The 20,710-nt window shown below is 43.6% G+C and overlaps 2 protein-coding genes across 2 annotated transcripts in view; one reads left to right on the top strand and one right to left on the bottom strand.

Annotated features, from left to right (window-relative positions):
* Positions 1 to 20,710, top strand: part of VEPH1 (ventricular zone expressed PH domain containing 1) — a 1,846,458-nt gene that overhangs the window by 244,548 nt on the left and 1,581,200 nt on the right. The gene's annotated exons all lie outside the window — the stretch shown is intronic.
* PTX3 (pentraxin 3) lies at positions 6,201 to 19,605 on the bottom strand. The gene is made up of 3 exons (XM_085634748.1): positions 19,348 to 19,605; positions 18,053 to 18,562; positions 6,201 to 8,584 (listed from the first exon to the last, which is right to left on the bottom strand). Exons 1-3 carry the CDS (start codon positions 19,472 to 19,474, stop codon positions 7,968 to 7,970), a joined length of 1,254 nt encoding a protein of 417 aa, XP_085490874.1. The 5' UTR covers positions 19,475 to 19,605; the 3' UTR covers positions 6,201 to 7,967.

Raw genomic sequence — 20,710 nt, forward strand, 5'->3', positions numbered from 1 at the left:
GGTTTACGAAAGTTTGGAAATCTGGTAATATGTCAGGTCCCATGGATGTTGCAAGGAAACACCCACAGCAACACCCATGGAACACCCCTTTCACACAGAGTAATGCGTGAAACGGGCCCATATTTACAAGGCCGTGAAAAGTCATGAAGGGTGACTCTATATGGCCTTGTAAACATGGGCAGGCACACTTCGCCGCCGGTGCGTTTAAAAAAGTGACGCAACAGCGGCGCAATTGGCTTGTAAATGAAGCCCAGAGTATGCAAATTTCCATCAGAAGGTATTTAGGGTCAAAGACATTAAAGTGGGTGCTGGATAAGGCCTAAGGTTGCACCCACTAGTTCTAACATTACGAAAGACTTGTTACTTTCAGTTCCTAAACGTGCCCATATTGGACAGATTTTGTCAAATTCTAAACATCAAATTTCATGAAATGCTTTGTTGATGTTTGCATGTTTTCCGCCATTAATCTTTATGACCCACCCAGGCTTCTTCATGGCCCTCCCAAGCCTTGAATCCTGGAGCCGGGCCTGATGGAAATTATAAAATTAGTATTGAACTTTACATATGCACTGATTTTTTATTTGTCTATGTGCCTAATAAACAGGTATGGGTCTACAGATTATGGTGATGTACGGTACGACTAGTACCATAGTGGTGTTTCGGCAGGTATGCAATGCATAAAGGTTTTTCTTCCTAGCTTGTGAGTTCTTCACTGGTATTAGACATCTGTAAGTTGGTCTTAGCTCATTTCTAAATTGTCACTATCATCAGATGGAACACCTTGTTACATGTAGACAGCTATAGGCATGTTTCTAGGGCTGAGGTTTGCTAGTGACTCCCCTGTGCTAATGGCAAGGTGTGCACACTTGTTTTAGTCTGGTGCAGACAGATGGATGGGAGAACACAAAATTGCCCTCCCAATTTCACCAGCTCTAGGAAAGCTTCTGTTCTTAATGTAGACGGTCAATTTGCCTGATTCAAAACACATTAGCACGTAATTCCTCTATGTGTCCTGTCCTGTTTTGTTAACTTGTTGGTGGTAGATATAAAAAAGGGGCGGAAATGTAGCATGAAGGAAGAATGAGCCATGATCTAGTAAAGGGATGGAACTACCCTAACTAGTGGTAGATAAGAAATGAAAGGAGATGAGGGACCATGAAGGGAATGGCAATGAGGTGAAAAGAGGGGAAAGTGGATCGCATGGCGGTTTCGAGGAAGGTACCGCCTATTCTGGCTAGGAGAATGTTTCTGAGACCAGTGACCAGTGGCCTTAACTATAAAGAGCTTCTAGTACTAAGTCAAAAACAGCCTTAAATAAATATCTTGTTTAATTTAGACCTACTTTTAAGTATGTGATATGTGGGATATACACAGTGGCGGCTCCTCATCTAAGGTGGAGGAGCGTCGCACCACTGCTTTTTAGCAGTGAAGTAAATAAAATAAAATGATAATAACTTGCGTTATTATCATTTCATTTTCTCCTACTTCCGCTGCTTTGCTTAAGGGGAGGGGGCATGGGAGGAGTGGTAGCACCCTCCTAAGTGCACATGACTGCTTGGCCCACCCTGTCGGGCTACCTAAAACAGTCTTGCTCACTCCGCATGTTTTCCATGCAGGCTGAAGTACACCCTGCATGGAGAACATGCCCAGGCTGCAAGTCAGCATCTGAGCACTGAAACACGGTGCTCAGACCAATCACAACGCTGCTAATGTAGCATTGTGATTGGCTGACTGGGAGCCTGGGTATACTTCCTGTTGTTCAGGTCAGTGAGGGAGGACTACAGAGGAGAGACGCGGCGAGGAAGCGGATATACACACTGGGAAAATACTAATTTTCCAAGAGCCCAATATTGAAAAAGGTACAATTGTAAGCAAATTCTTTAAATTCGTTTTCTTTAACCATAGTTTTCATGTTTCTGGCTGGTTATTAATTGTTAGAGGTGTGCAAAGTTTTGTAGCCACATGTAGTGGCAGGTGGGCTGCAGTGAGACCTACAGACATCATTTGCTGTCCCAGTGTCACCCACCCCAAAAGTCCACCAATGAGCTGTCCTGCTGCCTGCTTGGAGTTGTCACTCGCTACCAGCCTATCCTGAATGCCACCAAACCATGATCCCTGTTGCACCCTCCAATACTCGCCTCCCAGCACTGCCATGGCTGGCCCCTCCAAAAATGTTCAATTTTTCAGGAGGCTGCAAACATTCAGTTTTTCTGTTTCTATTTTCTGCTGTGTGTAGACCCGCCAGGGACATCCTATGGTAAGCAGTAGATTTTTTTGCAAAACATGCATAGGCATAGCTAATGGAGCAAACTTACCTTGCTACTTGTATGCAAAATATGAGTTATTTTGGCAAAAAATACACATATCTAGTTATTGTCTTGGGCAACCTGGCTACCTCTTTTGTAAGTACGTAAATGTATAATAGTATGGATGGCTGAACTGAAACTGACCTAAAATTGTTATATGGTAGTTTCTCTTTGAGAGTGAAATACACGTTTAGAAAAATAAGGCCTAAATGAATGGTTCGTTTGGGCACTGATGTCAACTATATTTTATGGACAACATTTCTGATAAGATATTTGGGCAACAAATCATATGTCTGCATTATGTTCATTTTGTAAAAAGTTCAGACAATGAAATATCGGTTGAGATCCCTAAATATAAATGTCTAGTTCCTAAGAAAATTATTAAACGTTCCGCACAGTGAATGTGAGATGAAGCCACGGTTTTCTAAAACAAAAGTACATACTTTAAGATGTCCAAACTCAAAATTTGTGGTATAAATTGACCACACACATACACGAGTGGCACTGGACAGTTTTGATTTTGTAAGGAAAGGTGTTAGACTGACACCCTTGGATGGCAATCCCCCAAACCGTTTTCCTTCATCTTTTCTGTCTTGCTAAATTCGTTTGTGTTTGCTTTAGGTCTCTGTGCACTTTAGCACTGCTAACCAGTGCTAAAGTGCTTGTGCTGTCTCCCTACAACATAGTACAATTGGCTTACACCTAATTTACATATTTAATTTACTTGTATTTCCATAGTAATTGGTACTCCATGTACCCAGGGCCTGTTAATGAAATGTTACTAATGGGCCTGGGGTGTTCATTGTGCTACAACCAAAATAGCAATATAAAACATGTCTCAGGTCTGCCACTGCAGCCAGTAGTGGAGTATTAAACTGCCATATTAAACCTTTTGCCAGACTTAAACCTTCCTTTTTAATACTTATAAGTCACCTGTAAGGTAGGCCTTAAGAGCCCTTAGGGCAGAGTGCATGGTGTTTAAAAAGTAGGACATGTGAGTTTAAGTTTAAATATCCTGCCACTGGAAAACTACTAAAGCTGTTTTTCACTGTTGTAAGGTCTGCCTCTCCCATAGACCAGCATTGGGTTGCCTTATTCCCTTTAGTGAGTGCTAACTTTAGATTTGGAGCAGGTAGAAAAATACTTCTTGGTCTCTTTTGAATTGTAATTTAAAATCCTCTTCAACAGTAAAGTTGGATTTTAAGTGACAGTTATAAAAATGCCACTCTTAAAAAGATGCCTTTTTGTGCCCAAATACACTGGGTCTTTCTGTCAGTAGCCTGATTCACACGAGTCTGCTGTTGTGGGTTGCATAGTGCCTCCAAACACTGAGACAGAGGAAGCTTAGGTGTGGACAGGATGGGCCAACCTGCCAGGATAGCTGGGAAGGGTATGTACCCCAGTACACATATAGGAACCTGACTCAGGTCTGCCCTTAGCATTGTCCCCCTAGACAGTTTGTACCCAAGCCCAGGAAGGAGAAAGAGGAAATAAAAGGGGCATCCCCACCCAAAGGCTGGCACTGGGATAAAAGGTGGCACTCTCAGACCCCATTTCAGAACACTCATGGACCTATGGAAGATTCAGAAGGGTCGCCCTGCTGCCCTGCAGTTAGAAGGTTTGCCTTGTTGCCCTGCTGTCTGAAGAAGGAAAACTAGACTTGCTCACTTGAACCCAGGACCACCAGAGTGACTCCAAGGGCTAGCTCTCTAGCCTCCTGTGTGTACTATAGGAATATAACAAGCTTCCAGAGGCCTCCCTTCAACTTCCCAGCTGACCAATTCCAACTGAATCTGGTTGAACCTCCCTGAGCCCAGCTGGAGTGAGTCCTGATCTCCAAAAGCCCCCTCCCCCCCAGGTACTGGGCTCTTGGCTGGCACCAGTGGGAGCTCTTTCCGAAAAAGACCTAAACCTCCCACTGGTACATGCATCAAGCTAGGATTTTGCGAGTCCGTATTTGCGAATATTAAGGATTCGCAATTAAGGACTCGCAAAATCCTATGCATGTAGGAATCGCTATAATAATAGCGATTCCTACACATTCCTTATTTGCGACCCACAAATTGCAAGTCGCAAATAAGGAGTAGCTTCCCGTTCATTCCTATGGGCCTACAGGCGCAATTTGCGAGTACCAATAGGTACTCGCAAATTGCACATACAATTTCAGGGTGCAGGGGTGTCAAAAGGACACCCTGTTGCACCCCTGGAATTGACCTGTGCACATATGTTGCGCACACACATGCCCTAAGGGCATGTGTGTGCGCAACATGAAACTTTGAAAAATGCACAAAAGTGCATTTTTCAAAGGTTTTGCTAATTACCTTGAAGTTCAACTTCATGGTAATTTGCACCGGCTTTTAGCGAAATCGCTAATTTTATTACTTTACTGCATTGCATTTACGGAATCTCAATTTGCGATTCCTTAAATGCAATTGCAATTTAAGTAATCGCAATTTAGAGATTACTTAAATTGCGATTTTTGCATTTGGGATGATGCATCCCAAATGCAAAAATACTGGTTGCAAAGGGGTAGATGCTGAGAATCTGCCAGTTTGCGGCCGGTTTCTCTTTTGATGCATGTGCCTGCTAATGTTTGAGCTTCATGACTGGAAACAGGCCTGTTCGCACCAAGACTCAGCCACCTACACCAACATCCAACATGAAGCTCCAGTAAGACCTGCTGTTCATGCCAACTGCGACTTTCCCCCTGACTTACTGCTGGTCTGGTGAGAATAGTTAGTCATGAGTGGGGCTTTATGGTGCTATTTTAACCTAAAACTTTGTAGAATCATATCTCCAGTTCTATTCATTGGATTTCGTTTGTTTAGTGTCTTTTTTGTATCATTTTAGTTATTAAAATTTACTCTATTTTTCTAGATTTATTTGGGATTTTTCTTGTGTTGTGTTTTCACTTTATAACTGTTAGTGTGCTGCATTACTATTTTACACTTTGCCTCTAAGTTAAGACTGACTGCTTTTGTGACAGCCTACCAGAAATGTAAGCACAGGTTAATTTAGTGATCGCTGTGGTTGAGATCGGAATTCTGAGTTGAGTAATGATTATGGCTACCTCATGCTGTTTTCTCCCTACATTTTTGACAGCTCAAACCCACCACAATCTACCCCAGGGGACTAAAGTCCAGAAAAAGGCAAATCTGTGAAAAAAAGTTATTAATACAGAGTCCCCATTTAACATCTCTGTCTGAAGAAAGTGAAACAAATTTTAAAAGGAAGCATTTAACACACCCGTAAAGACCTCAGCCTGCAATAATGGTATTTACCAGCTGTGATAAATACCACACCCTCATCTGGCTGATATATAATCACAGCCTATGAGTCTTATTCTGGTTAGAATGAAGCCTAGCATGTGTTATAGGGGTTTGCACATCTGATTACCACTAATGCTCCCTCCCTCTTTCTAACCTGTTTCCCATAATCCAAATTACATTAGACTTTTTTGATGTAATCTTGGAGGGGTTGTAATTCTGCACAATTCTTTAAGCTTCTTCATGCACACTTGTCCCCTTTGCACCTGATCTCTGTTCTTCCTAGGTAGTCGGGCATAGTTCACATAGCGCTCAGGACACACACACACAAGATTGTGGTATGGAATATCAAGGAGGCAATAATGTGTTATGGACTGAAATGCCAAGATGGTAAGTACACAGAGGGAGGTATAAATTTACTAATCTGAACTCCATATCTATGTTCCTTAAATATATGTATAACATCAAGGAATGTATATGAGGATTTAGGTATAGGATAGATATATACTTACTTTTCAATATGTTGGTCCTCGAAATTCTGCACATAATATTGTGTGACACAACGCACAAATGCGCACACACACACACACATATACACATCCACCTAAAATTAGACAGACTTCGAGAGTTAATAAACGTTTCTCTTTTTATCTATAGTACAATTTTACAAAAATAGCCTTATTAACATTATTACAACGTAGATTTACATATAATACAACTAAAATAATTTTACTGTTTGGTTAAACCAGAAACTTACATAAACAACAGGCGCAATAGTTCGTTCATAGCTTAAGTTGCATTTGAGAAATGGCAATGTTTGCTTTGCATTGTACATACATTCCATTATAAACAAAAGTAAAAAAAGATAACATTTAATTATTTAAATATTCAAAAGGAAATGTTCACATTAAAGAGTTAATCCAACAAGAGAATGAATAATGTTTTTTTTCTTCATTTTTATAGATAACAGCAACGAGAAAAATACAGTTTATCAATTAACGAAAGACACTTCCTTGGGTGTTCTTCATGGAATTGTTTCATTCTAACAATATTATAATTTCAAATCAAACCCAGTATCAGATTTCCAAATAGAAATGTCCGTTTTACTTGGGGCAAAGGTTTAAGACACCATATACTTGCTGCCACTCACACCAAAAACATTATGGGGCATATTTATAAGCCCATTGTGCTGCCGGTGCCTCACTTTTTGTGACCGACCGGCGTCGCATTTTGCTGCCCCATATTTACAAGGACAAGTAAAGCCACCCTGAATGGCTTTTTGTGTCCTTGTAAGTACAGCCCCTTTTCACACAGCACTTTTCGTGAAAGGGGTGTTGTTGTGGGTGTTCCCACGCAACAGCCATGGATTCTGCCACATTCCCAAACTTACAACCGTTCATAAACCTGGGACTGCATCAGAAACCTTCGCCTCCCTAGGGGAGGCATAGGGAGGCACAACAAGGAGAAATGTTTTCATTTGTCCTCATTTTTTCCTCTTTCTATGCGTGCTGCATTCTGCAGCTCACATATAAAGAGGAAAACACGTATTGTGATTGTTTTTGTGCAGGACGGTGTCCCTTCCTGCGCAAAAACAATTTAACTGTAACACAGGCACCCTCTCACAATGGTGCAAGGGTGCCTCCGTTGGCGTGTGGCAGCCAATTGTGTGCGAGCATAGGGGAAAGGACAGTGATGCAACATATTATTGTAGATATGTTGCATCCCTGTGCTTTGAAAGTGACCGAATGGCTTGCGTTGCCACGCTGAGTCACTTTCTCGTAAATTTGGCCGTGAGAGAGATGGTGCCTTATTTGACACCTTTTCTAGTACGCATTTAACATGCGACCACATGACAATGTGAGAGACTTGAGCCTGATTCATGAGGCTGAGTGTCAATTAGTGCCAGTGAGTCTTGAGGCATTCAAGAATTAAATTTGGGACTGATCACACCTAAGGAAAAAAGTAATTACTAATTTTGCACTCTAGAAACAGCTGGTGATTATTGTCTCAGTAGAGAAGAGACCTGCTGCTCACCACCATCCCTGCAAGTGGACCACAGTTCCTGCTTTTAAGAGCAATTTGGCATTCCTGCTGGTGGTGCTATAAGAAGATGCCTGGCGTTGCACTCGAACCATACCTGAACCTAGAGAGCACACTATGTTGGTCCATCTATTCAAGGGAAAAGATCCCTTGAATTGTGGGCTTTGTGTATGAACTGGTGGTGGCTAAAATCCCCCATCAAAATAAAACTATCAAACCTGGAACATAGTTATCAATGTTCTAGCTCCAAACTTCAGTAACCATATGTATGCAGGGTTCAAGATCCTCTTTTGATAAGGCAGATTGATGTTGTTGAAACTGTTTTAGCTAATTGTGTTAGCAAATATTGATCTTTTTAAAAAATAAATTGGGCCCCTCCATGTGGCTGAACCTGCGTAACTCCCCACCCAACAACATTACCCCTGATGTTACATAAATCTGCTCCTTCAGCCAGTGAGATGATTTCTTCTTCACTGAGCTCTCTGTCCCAAACGTTGAAACCTGTCATCTTCCCGGAGAAGGATAATGTTTCGTCGAACCCACCCCCTACACAGCAACCGTTCTTTTCTTGGCCGAGCTGCAAGATACCTTTATCTGGTATGACATAGCCATGTGCTACCCCTAATGAGTTGGCCTTGGAGTCTCCATTAACCCATATAGATGCGGCTCCATCTTGCGAGCGCCAAGTATTGCAGAAATGGACCCACTCAGTCGTAGACGTCACATTCTCCGCAACCACCTTATTTTCATCGGTGCCTACGATAAACACTGCTGACTGGTGGCTGAAGTAGAATTGGATTTCATAGGGATTTCTTTTGGTTCCATAGGAGTAAACTATTGTTTTGTCCAGGGTGTCAGCCACTTTCACCCAAATGCAAGTGGTAAATTCATGCAGTGTGGATTCACGTGCTGGGTGAACACTTGCATACATTCTTGGTGACCTTGAGGGGAATAACAGCCCCATTTCACACCCTAGAAAAGTAACAGAAAAGAAATTATAGATTTAATAAAATCAGTTTACTGTAAACTAGATACATTATTGGCTTGCATCGTTGGAATTACACATTGACTGGTTCAGTAACAGAGAAAGATATGTCTACTTTATAATAGAACAGATAACAATGTACTATACGTATTTATCAAGATGAGATATAAATGAGCACACCCTGTAATGTTATTATATCATTAGCCGATTTGACCATAAATCAGATTTTAAAAGTTCAGTGATGAAGCTGAATTACAGTTTCTTTCAGGCAATTCAAGTTAAGATGAAGCCATCTTTTCTGCATGTGTGTGTATGCGTGCATTGTCACATTAAAGCTAGACTTGTTCGTTTTGCTAGTGCTTATTTGAACCTTAACGTTTTGGAAATTGTCTGTGTTCTGAAGGATTGGCAATTGCCAAAAGGAAACAAAACTTCAGATTCAAAATTCTTTCCTAAGTTTACTAGACCACCTTCCTTTTGGTGAGGGTTTGTACCCACCTACCTAATCAGGTACCCCTGCAATGTTGTTTTTTTCCCTTTTCAACAAATGCAATACGCTGCTTCTTCTCACTGGGCTCAGATCATGTTTCCCATCGCCTCTTGCTTCTACCTCATTGCTGTAAGATGATTGACAGCTGTGAGTGAAAATGTTTCTGCCTTATGGCTAAAGTCAACTTTCACCAACCATATGAGAAGACAATTGAACTTAAAAAAGCAGGCTGACATGTACTCTCCATATTCTAGGCCTTCAGGATAAGCCTGAACATTGATTTGACTGTGGCCTTACAGGCCCTTTATAGTAGCCAGAGAACACTCAATTGAGGTCTATACATTGAAGAGCAAAGGAAATAATATAGTTAAGTAATGCTTTGTGCAAGAGTGTCCTTTCTTCCAGGAGGATATCCCAGACAAAACTGTGGATTTTAGTACACTGTTATGACATCCCAGCAATGTACACTCAGGGGCTTATTTATAAGCCCCTGGGGACACTTTTGCCCTGCAGTTGCGTCACTTTTTATGATGCAGCGGTGGCGTAAACAATGTGCCACGTAGCGCCATATTTACAATGTGATGCATGTAGATAGACGCATCACTTTGTAATCCCCTGCCTCACATTATACCTGCCTCAGGTATAATGTATGCAGGGTGGGCGTTTCCCTGCAAGAAAGCCTCGTAGTAATGGTGCATCAGATTTCACAGCGCCACTTCTAGGACCCAACTGCATCAAAACCTTGCACCTGCCTCATAGCAGGCGTAAGGGTGATGCAATGAAATGTTTATAGGCCTCCCCCATACATTGCTGGAGTTGTGTCATGCTTATGACACGACTCCAGCATTGCGTAAGTTTTGTGCCGACATATAAGTCAGGATTCTTTATGCATCTTTCATTCCTTGCGATATGGAACGCCATACAGTTAATACGGCGCACCCATGGTGTCGCAGGGAGGGTGCAGTGAAAAGTGTTGCATCACTGTTTTACCGCAGCCATGCAACACTTTTCCTAAATGAGGCCCTCAATATCACTATCTGCTGTGCCGTCACAGCAGTTGTGGGGAAACTCACATCCCTAACTTCAACCTTCTTTTTGACCTCCACTGAGGACTGAGGATGGCCCACCTTTTACTGGGGACTTCTTGAAATCTTGGTGGACGCCAAACTCATGCTCATCCTCCAGGTTAATCAGCTCATCAATTGGTTAGTTACTGGCATTTTTTGTGATACCTCAGCTGGTCACTATAAGTAATGCTGCACTCACCCTCTTAGTCTATGCCACAGGGAGCTATTTATCATTTTTGCTCTCAACCTGCTCCACTGGATTCAGGGCACAGCAGCAAGGCTACTCCTCTCCTTTTGAATGTGGGGCTACATTACACTGCCTTTACAAGCCAGACGGATCCAAGTCAAGGCTATTTTCATCACACAGCGGACAATCAATGGTGTGGCTCTCGCTTTCAGTCTCTCTTTTTTGCTCAACACTCATTTCACAGTGATTCTCCTCGTGATGTTACTGGTTCAAGACTAATCAACAAGGCCTTGATGAATGAATTCTTGGCACATGCCATGTCTCCTTGGACACAATATCATCTGTTGTATCTGTGGTTCAACTTGTTTGCTCTGCATTTGCTCACTTTACCATGAACTGACCAACAGTTGCAAGCACTGACTTGCACCAAATCAGACACGCCATCCCTGTATACAAGTTTTGGCATATTTACACATAAGCTCTGACATGCTTTTGAATGGACAAAACAATCATGCTTGCAAGCTACAGGTCACATCATTATGGACAAGAAAAGGCACAAGGATAGAATCAGTGGGGTACATGTTCAATCCATGTAAAGTCCTACTCACCCTTACTGTTCGTCACTTGTAAGCTTGATTACTTGCAGCACCAAGTGATAGCCACCAGTTTAGAGCATGGATAAGGACCACATGCACAAAACCACTGTTTCCCACTCAGGCCACATTATGAATCCTACCAGCTCCACATGCACACAGGCTGAGTCCACTCATTGCCCAGTCAGCTTATTGCTCATATTCTGGCACAAACTATCATTAAAAGGATCTCAAAGTTTTATGAAAGGCTACATCCTCTCATAAAAGGACCTAGCAATACTTCCTCAATAGACTTCAGTCATAAACTATTGCCTCCATGAATTGAATTGAAAGTGGTTGTCTTTTTTTAAGGTACAGGAGATCTGAAAGAATTGAGGAAGGTTGGCCGCAGGCAGGATGATTTTGAAATAATGCTCTGTCACAAAGATTCTAAGGGAGGTGACGCATACAGGCAAAATTGTCTTGCCTGTCGAAACACTTCCCCATGTCCCTCGGAAAGTCCTGTATTTCCTACGTAGAAATGTGGTGAAAATGATTTGGTGGAGGGTTCCTTGTTATTATTTTATATTGAGACTGAAATTCAACTTGAGGTGGGGTGTGTAGCAGAATGCCTTTTATAAGGGGGTGATGAGTTGTTCTTATATAACTTGGAATTGGTTACTGGAGACTGATTTTATATATATGTAGCAGGGTGCAAAGAAGGTGGGGTTGTTTGCAGAGTGGCAACATATGCATTCAAGGTTGTGGTTGTGATGGGCGTGAGCCCCCTATTTCCTTGAGGAAGGGAAAAGCGGTGGGAAGGAGATACACAAAATAAAACTATGGAAGTCTATGAATCCACTAACAAGCATTGCAAAGATAAAAAGACAGGCTTTTTGTGAGAACAGATGCTTAGTAATGTGAGGTGACTTTGTGTCTGTTGCCCTTGATGTCCTGGAAAGAGCCACCCCCCCAAAAAAAAGACTTAATTGGCCTACAAATAATATAATTGTTGGCATATGGGCCTGTTTGCAGAGCAGATTGGATTAAAAGAGTTACACTGTATCCTCAAAGAAAAGGCATGGCAATCTTCGCATTGTAACTGGTCCACTTACAGGGCATACACAGGAAATATTGAATAATATATACTTTTGACAAAAGGGATAGTATTTTCATTTAATCTTTAAGGTGTGTGGGGAAATCTTCACTTAGTAAAGAAATAGCAAACCCAACATCCTGGAAGCAAAGTAAATCAAATGAATCAGGAAGTGCAATTAGTGAATAGTGCTGTGTTGTTTGACCGCCCTGGGCATTCAAACAGCAGTACTTTTTAAACAAGACCCATAGCTCAGCAATTAAAATCTTATTGTGTCACTAAAGTAAATGCATCTAACAACAAACCTTGGTTCTAAATAACAAGCTTCATATAGTGTCACATCAGAAATGTAACAAAAGGTATATATCACTAATAGCAAGTGGGAACACACATGGGAAAATGGAACCATCCACAGAATAATACAGCCTTGATGAACAGCCCATGTAAGCAACTGAAGAGGACGCAACACACATGAAAGCTAGTGACTGAAGGGCATTGACTCAAATCCCACTCTATTTCACTCTGGCTATACTTACTTATTGTACTTTTTGAGGAACTGATGACTCGAGGACTTCCAGACAAATAAAATTGTCTGTGGCTAGAACTAACAAGCATTGGCATAGCCAATAGGTCTCGCCTTTGGGACCTTATAAGTGTTTAGCCATGCAACAGTTGCATAACTAAATACTTCTAAGGTCCCAAAAGCGAGACCTATTGGCTATGCCAAGCGGCCGTGCGGCCGCAAAAGTGAAAGTGATTTTGATCGCGATCAAACATCAAAGCGGCCGTGGGGCCGTGAAAGTAAAAGTAATCGCGGTAAAGCGTGCGCCCGTGCACATGCACTGTAGCTCTGGGCTGGCCTGGTAGCACTTTTTGGAGCCCTCTCAATAAGTCTCGCCAGACCAGCGCATGCGCTGGGTCAGGCGAGACCTAAAAAGGCGTTATCTACAAAGCAGTCCCAGAAATGTCAGTGACAACTCAAGATGTGCTCTCTTCACCTATGGGTTCCCTTGTGGCAAACATCTAAAACATCCTTAAAGTGGGCGCTGAGCAATACACAGTTCTGTTTCTTGGAATCACATTCAAAGAGGACAAATGTTAGTTTGCATCTGCATGATTAACCACCCAACTGCGCTATAAACTCTTGAAGCATGCGTCCCTGGAGCTATTTTAACCAATAAAAAAGCCGGACTTATAAAGACTCTGACTCTATTATAAAAATCCTGAATTTGTATAAATAATTGTGGTGCCTCTTTGTTACTTTACATTTTAGCCTCCTATGAAACATGTTGCTAGAAGAGCCAAATCTGGTAGGTCTCATCCAGACGACTGCCTTCTTAGTAGGTTGTGCTGGGAAAAGTAGGCCGCAAGTGTGAGCCACATGTAAGGGTGATGGCCGCACTGCCTGCCTGCCCTTGGTATTGAACGGATTGGGTATTCTTAATCGCATGATCATCTAAATGAGTCCCTTTGATAATCTGGAGCCTTTACGAATGGCAGACTGAAACCACCTTTGTTGCTTCAACCAGTTTAACTTTGAATTAAGCCAATTGAGCAGAGACTAAGAAGGTGAGGAAGCTGTCAAAGCACAAGGACAGCAGGCGTTTTGCCAGGATAAACAACACAGAGAGGACAAACACTTCATCTCCTTGTGTTTGCTTTCTTCGCCCTCAGTTGGCAGGGTCTGCCCAGACGTGGGTCCTTTGCTCACTTTGCCACTGGATTCAAGCAAGCCTGGCTGATGAAAGGTGTTAACCAGGATGCTTATTTCCGGTCCAGGGAAGACCTGGCTTGGCAGTTCAGTCTGGACTGTTCCCATGAGGCACAGGGTCAAGACTGATTTGCATATAGCTGTGTCTGAACTGGGATGGCGAAGTGAGCTAAAGAGCGATGAGGGATTCAACCCAGATCTGTGACTGGGGGTGAGTGTCTGAAAAGTTTCAGTGCCCCGTCCATCATCTCCTTGTGTTTGCATTGTTTGCCCTAAGATGGCAGTGTATGCCCAGACGTGGGTCCCTTGCTCACTTTGCCACTGGATTCAAGCTAGCCTGGCTGATGAGGACTGTTAGCCTGAAACCAGTCCCAGGATGCTTGCTGTCCAGGCAAGACATGGCTTGGCAGTTCGGACTGGACTGTTCCCATGGGGGACAGGGTCAAGACTGATTCGCATATAGCTGTGTCTGAACTGGGGTGGTGAAGTGAGCTAATGAACAATTATGAATTCAACCCAGATCTGTGACTGGGGGTGAGTGTCTGAAAAGTTTCACCGCTCCATCCATCATCTCCTTGTGTTTGCTTTGAACAAACAATAACCTGCATTCATTGTTTTTTGCAATTCACAGCTAACATTAAGAGCAATTTCAGATGCCACTAGGGGGCAGTGCTCCACTTTTTCTGCTAGTAATTAGAAGTCCTAATTTCCAGTTTAAACAGGCCTAGGCCTCTTTTTTCTTTCCAGCCCCATTACATTACCTCCTCCCTCAACCCCCAGCATCCTGGCAGGCAGCACGTAATGCCAGAATCCCATTTTAAATATAAATCATAGGGCAGGAACTGCCTGGTTGTACTTTCTCCATTTGCAGACAGGACTTTAAAATGTCACGAACACTAGCATGGTATGGATTTTGAAACAGCGGGCCCTCGGAGTTTATTATCAAGGGCTTAGCGAAATTAAAAACAGCTTTGAAAAGGACCAACAGCAGCGTGATTGGGAAATCCCTCGTGAGCCTTCCCGGCTGCCTTCCAAGATGTGTGTGAAATCGAAAACAGTTGTTGCGAACTCTCCTCGACAGCCTTTTAATTCCAAAGGGACGTGGCTGTGGTTTCAGACTGCGGACTCGTGCTTTAGACAATCAGCAGCTCACTTCTTCTCTTCTCTTTGAGTTTAAAAATAATGTGAGACTCTTTCATTACTGGACCATCTAAGTAAGAATAGATCTGAAATTCGAGGCGACACAGCTTGTCAATTTACCAGCTGACCGGTCCCTCAAAAATTGTGAAAGGATAGATAGATTTACTCGATATATATAGTGAGTGACGCAGGTCTTCTTTTCTTAACCCCTTCGTTGCGGCGCGAATTCCGCCGCAGCGCTGGTAAGTTTGGGGGGTTTGCGGCGCCGCTATGCTCATGACGGAACCACGCCGTCATGAGTCACGGGCAAGCTGTGCTCATGACGGCGTGGTTCCGTCATGACTCCACCCACTGCGCTGATCGCCCGCACAGGCGGGGAATTAGCGCCGCGTGGGAGGAGCGGCCGCCAACGGCCGCAGCATGACGGAACCACTCCGTCATGAGCACACGGCGCCCATGGCTCATGACGGAGTGGTTCCGTCATGAGCGGGGAACGGGTTAAGGAACCAAGGAGCATATTTACAAAGGCATTGCGCCACCGAAGCGGCACTTTTTCCAACGCTCCGGTGGCGCAGTGCCCTGCCCCATATTTACAAAGCGGCGCTAAGCCACTTTGCATGGCTTACCGCCGCCTTGTAAAAATCGGCCCCTTTTACGCAGGTATCTGCGTCAAAGGGGCATGCAATGGATGTTGCTGTGGACTTTCCAACGCAACACACATTGCTTTTTGACGCTGCCACTGAGGCGCCCCAAAAACAAATGCCACTGAAAAGCAGGCGTTAGAATGGCGCAGCGAGGAAAAATAATTGTATTTCTCCTTGTTTTTTGCTGTTTCTATGTGTGCGCATTCTGCAACACACATAGAAGGAGCAACTCGCCTTTAATCATTCTTTATGTGCCGGAGGGTGTCCTTTCCTACACATAATCAATGTTCCCTGCGACGCAGGAACCCTTGCACCATGGTGCAAGAGTGTCTGCTTTGGCGCAAGGCAGCATTTTTAGCACCGGCGCAAGGGAAAACACAGAAGTGTGCTGTATTCTCGTGAATACGGCGCATCCCATTGGTTTTTAAAAGACGCAACGCGCTGCTAAATTGCTTGAACCGCAATGCATCATTTCCTTGTAAATATGCCCCGAAAATTGTCAAAACTAGTGGTGAGGGAAACCTTTTGAAAAAACGCAAAATTCACAAAATTAATTTAGGCAAAATCTTTGATCTATGAAGGAATTCACTTCTTTGTTCATGAATTTGAACCGGTGGCCTGAACTTCAAGAATTTCAGTGCCTGTAAAATTGTGAACACATTGTCGCCACACAAACTCACTCATAAATTACCACTAAACATCACAAAAATGTCCCAACTGCTCACAAATGTTAAAACCTGCACAACATTTGGTTCAGGGCACAGTTTATGTTTTGTAGTTCTTCCATTCAAGAATAACATTTCACCCAGGAATACCAACACCGGTTTCTCTTGTGGTGCACGCTAATGAGATTTAAGAGGCATTGTCCTGGACAACTGCAAAGAGCTGCAATGACTTCATTATGTGCCATAACAATTGTAAGTATCCCCCTACCTACTTTTTTATTGTTTTTATCTTCCAAGTTCGAGGAAAGTTACCTATGGAGGATGCAGGGAGAGGTGTATATCACTCAGTGCACATTAATTTCCAAATACTTTTCTTCATTTGCCATGCATGATTTCATGACTTGTTTGTCTAGTTCTGGCAGGAACAAGAAAAAACACAGACATGCTACTGCTGTGTGATCAATATGGACTCTCTCATGGACATTAATCTGTGGTAGCCATGGGTGTCATGTCTTTTAGTAGCCCCCTTGCTATCTATGCCTCAGAAGTCATGGAAGCAGGGGAAGAAACATAAAATAAATAGATTTTTTATATTTTCTGATGTTTGTAGAACATCCCCTTCTCTTAGTCCTTCAGCAGCACACATTAGGTTATTGAGAGTCTAAGGTGGTCTACGGGTACACCTATGATATCAAACGAAAAAGTGTGTAATGTCCCTTCCGCTGCGCCTCCACTGTGGGAAAATGACATCCCTAATTCTGCTTATGTGTGAACAGAGTGAATAAGCACGTGCTGCTCTAGCATGATCAAGGCAGGTGGCCTGCCGGCTCTTCTGCATGACCCACAACTACTCTCTATCAGGCATAACTGAGTGCATAGACAGCATGCTTCCATGTCATGGCAAGCACATATGTTCTAAGGTCTTCTATGGACGAGTACATCCATGGTCGACGTGCTGACTTGGAATAATCAAGATGTCCGGTCTACATGCTGCTACCCGTGAACAAGTCATAGAGTCCTCATGCTGTATGGACCATGTGCTGTTCTACCAGGACCGGATACGTTGCTTTCGTACTGTCTCACCATTGCAAGGGCGTGTGGTCTTCATGTTGCCTTAATGGGACCAGGATGTTCAACGGGCTGCCATGGACAGGTTTTAATGTGTAAATGGTGCTTTACCATTGCCTGGATGTATGATATGCATGATGCTCTGCACTGATCAAGATATAATGCATGTATTCCGATGTGCCATGATTGGGATGTGTGTTGTAAATACCGCTGTGACGCCATGAGCATGGATATGGCAGACCCGTCCTAAGCATATTCACGTAAAACATCGATATCGTACTGTAGTGTAAAACAAATCTAGATTACCTACTTCCAGATAGGTATGGGGTGTTAGGATTCTGCTATGATGGACCGATGGAAGCAGACCCCAGGTTTACAATATATCATTGATCCAAACATCCGCACCATTATCCTAACCTTGTGCACGGGTCAATGACCATGCCCCCATCCCTTAAAGTTCTGATGCGCTTACTCCCTGGTCAGTCTGAGCCACTCTCCAACTCAGGTATCTTTGTGCCATCACCACAAGAGCACAAGGAAATCTTGTTCATGAAGAACATCCGGGTCAGACTCTGAGTTAAGCAAAGGGCCGTTTCTGGTCACCTCCCACCACAATTTCCACAAGAAGACCAGCTCTGCAGTACTTGACGTCAGGACATTGGACGGGATGGACGGCACTGACATTTTCATTGGAATGGCATAGTATGAGCCTCAGCAGTTCTCAAAAGTTAGTCTAATAGGCTAATATTTTACTGGTGTTCAGAGTTAGGGAGAGTTAGACAATGGCTGTTTGAGAAACAGAGGTACAAGCTTACCTGCTGGCAGGAAGCGCTGCGTCAGTATTCCACTTATTGACTGCTGCAGTTGCAGCAGCAGAGAGTTGGCCTTGTCGTCTTTGGTGATCAGGCTCTTAATGTCCTTAAGTAAGTCTGTCTGCTGGTCTCCTGCAGAATTGCACTTGCACTCAGCCGCGAGGTTATCCAGCCTGCTGGACATGTTGGCGCTGGTCAACAGGATCTCTTCCAGCATCTTGCCTAGCTTCGATCTGTGAGCAAGGTCAGACCACTTGCTCTGCTCGTTGTGTGTTGACAATGTCTTATCCATGTGACTTGTGATCAGAGACATGCTGCGCTCAATGGTGTTGGCGCAAGTGTTGGCAAACGAGGACACGAATTGTAGCATCTCCGCTCGCATGCTCTGCAGCTCGACTCGAATGATCTCGTCGATGGACTGGAGCAGCATATTCTCCTTCATCTGAGAGTTCTCCAGCATGGTGAAGACCTTGTCCCACCTCGTTCGCTCTTTCTGACATTCTGTTAAGGGAACTGCAAGGGTCTAGGCATTATTGCTGGGAGCATTCAAACAATGGAGATTTAAAAACAGATGTATAAAAGAAAGCTGCCGAAAATACTTGAAATGTGTGTGTCTGTGCCTGCTTGTGCATCCATCATCGATCCATCCATCGAGCCATCCATCCATCCATCTCTCCATCCATCCCTCCCTACATCCATCCACTCACCCCTCCATCCATCCATCCATCCATCCACCCCTCCATCCATCCAGCCATCCTTTCCTCCATCCATCCATCCCTCTATTCACCTATTTCACAAATTCAGGTTGATCAAGTGGTCAGTTGGTTAATTACACGATCAAGTTGTCAGATCTATCTGTCTGTCTGTCTGTCTGTCTATCTATCTATCTAGATACCCATCCATTCAACCATCTATCTATACATAAAGATTTATAAACGTGTGCTTAACAATATAGAGTTGCATATACATACATACATTCATAAACACACATGCATATTCAAAAGAAGAAATTGCATAAATGTAATATTCATACATCATGCTCACTGTTATTCATAACAACCGGGCCTCCTTTGTGTTTTTTTGTAACAGAAAACAAAAAACAGGCAAGGTCTATGAAGAGAAGTACAGTGCGAATGTTTTACTAATCACGTTACCCGACTAGGTAATTCTACCCTGCACAAAGCTGACGAACCTAAATATTACAATTTATAGCTACCGCCACGACTTCTCCGTTTAGTCAAAATGCTGCGGCTTCATAAACCTTATTATTTTAATCCAAGTAATAAAACTTAACTCGCCTTCTTCTTCAAACAGTTCGTTGTCTATCGCATTGGTGTAGGTAACCTGAATCTCCCCATTGTTGTCGTATCCCTGTACAGAGCAAAGGCAGCTGAGTGCGCACAGCAGTAGCGCCAAGAAGGTCATTGCTTCCAGAGGCTGGGCTTCCAGAGAGGTGCTTTTGCCCGTCGGCGCGCGCGCGGTGCCTCTGACGTGCGCGGGTGCTGAGCAGTGAAGCAAGTGAGAAGCAGATGTTAAAGCGCCTTCATAAATACTGCGGGACCCCCAATCCTGCTCGGGTAAGGGGGGCTGCCTAGCCGCCACTGTGCCATGAAATAGGAGCTCCTGTGGCTGTTCCGAGGGGGTCTTGTGGGCGGGGCCAGTAGGATTGCACAACAATCTCCTCATGTTGGGGGTGTGCGTAGGTTCCACGAGTGAGGCAGGAGTTGGGAAAACTGCCCTCCCGCCTTCGCCCCATGGGAGACCTCAAGAAGAAACATAGCTCGCTGTGGGTTTGTGGGCACACACACAAACAACTGCTTCCCCATTTCATGTTTCTAAAGTGAACGCTTGCTCAACCCAAACCCTTACTGCGGAAGCCAGAAGCCTCTCCATTCTTGAGAAAATATACGGTGCCCTTTTCCCACAAACTTGTCCAATAGTTCATTTTAGCCAAGCAGAACGTCAAAAGACGTTGTTTTTCCGGTCATTTTTATGAAGACTTTTCGCTTTCATCCTCCATAGCCTGATTGTGGGAAAACATGATGCCAGGAGCCCATTTCATTTTATAATAAAACATGTTGCAGTTTACGTTTGACAAATCCGGCTAAAGCATATATGAATGCGCTATGAAAACAGCCAACACGACTGATCATAAAGTTTTCTTCCATCCTCTCTCCTATTTCGTCATTCAGTCTTACATCCCCTCTTTCGATCTTCTATTTGTCAGAAGCGCTTTGAAGTGGCCTAGATAAATGTATGCGCTGAAAAAGCAACCAGTATAACTTGGGGCCTGTTTGTCAGATTGACGGATGTAGTACTGTCCATCGTTGCGTCCCCCATCTCGACAAAACGACATCTGTCGCATTTAGAGATGACCGTCGGCCCAGCGGTCATTTTGTGTACCTTGAAAGGAACCGTCTTCACTGCGGTTCCTTTCATGGTACTTAGGGGCGTATTTACAATGGAATGGCAGAGTGCGACAAGCTAAAATTGCCATTCTGAAAACGCAGGGATGCACCATATTTACAATGATACAGCGCACCCCTGCGTTTTCTCTAGCGTTGGCGCTAAATTCAGCTGCCTAGCGCCAACGCAGGCACCCTTGCACTATGTGCAAGGATGCCTACATTGAGGGAATGATTGTTTATGTGTAGGAAGGGA

Source organism: Triturus cristatus, chromosome 11 (assembly GCF_964204655.1).
Source record: "Triturus cristatus chromosome 11, aTriCri1.1, whole genome shotgun sequence".
NCBI classification, from domain to species: Eukaryota; Metazoa; Chordata; class Amphibia; order Caudata; family Salamandridae; genus Triturus; species Triturus cristatus.

Coding starts and splice junctions, on each gene's coding strand:
- PTX3 (XM_085634748.1), bottom strand. CDS start 19,474: ATGACCTTCTTGGCGCTACTGCTGTGCGCACTCAGCTGCCTTTGCTCT. Junction 18,563..19,347: donor CGAACTGTTTGAAGAAGAAG/GCGAGTTAAGTT, acceptor AGACCCTTGCAG/TTCCCTTAACAGAATGTCAG. Junction 8,585..18,052: donor GCAGCGCTTCCTGCCAGCAG/GTAAGCTTGTAC, acceptor TTACTTTTCTAG/GGTGTGAAATGGGGCTGTTA.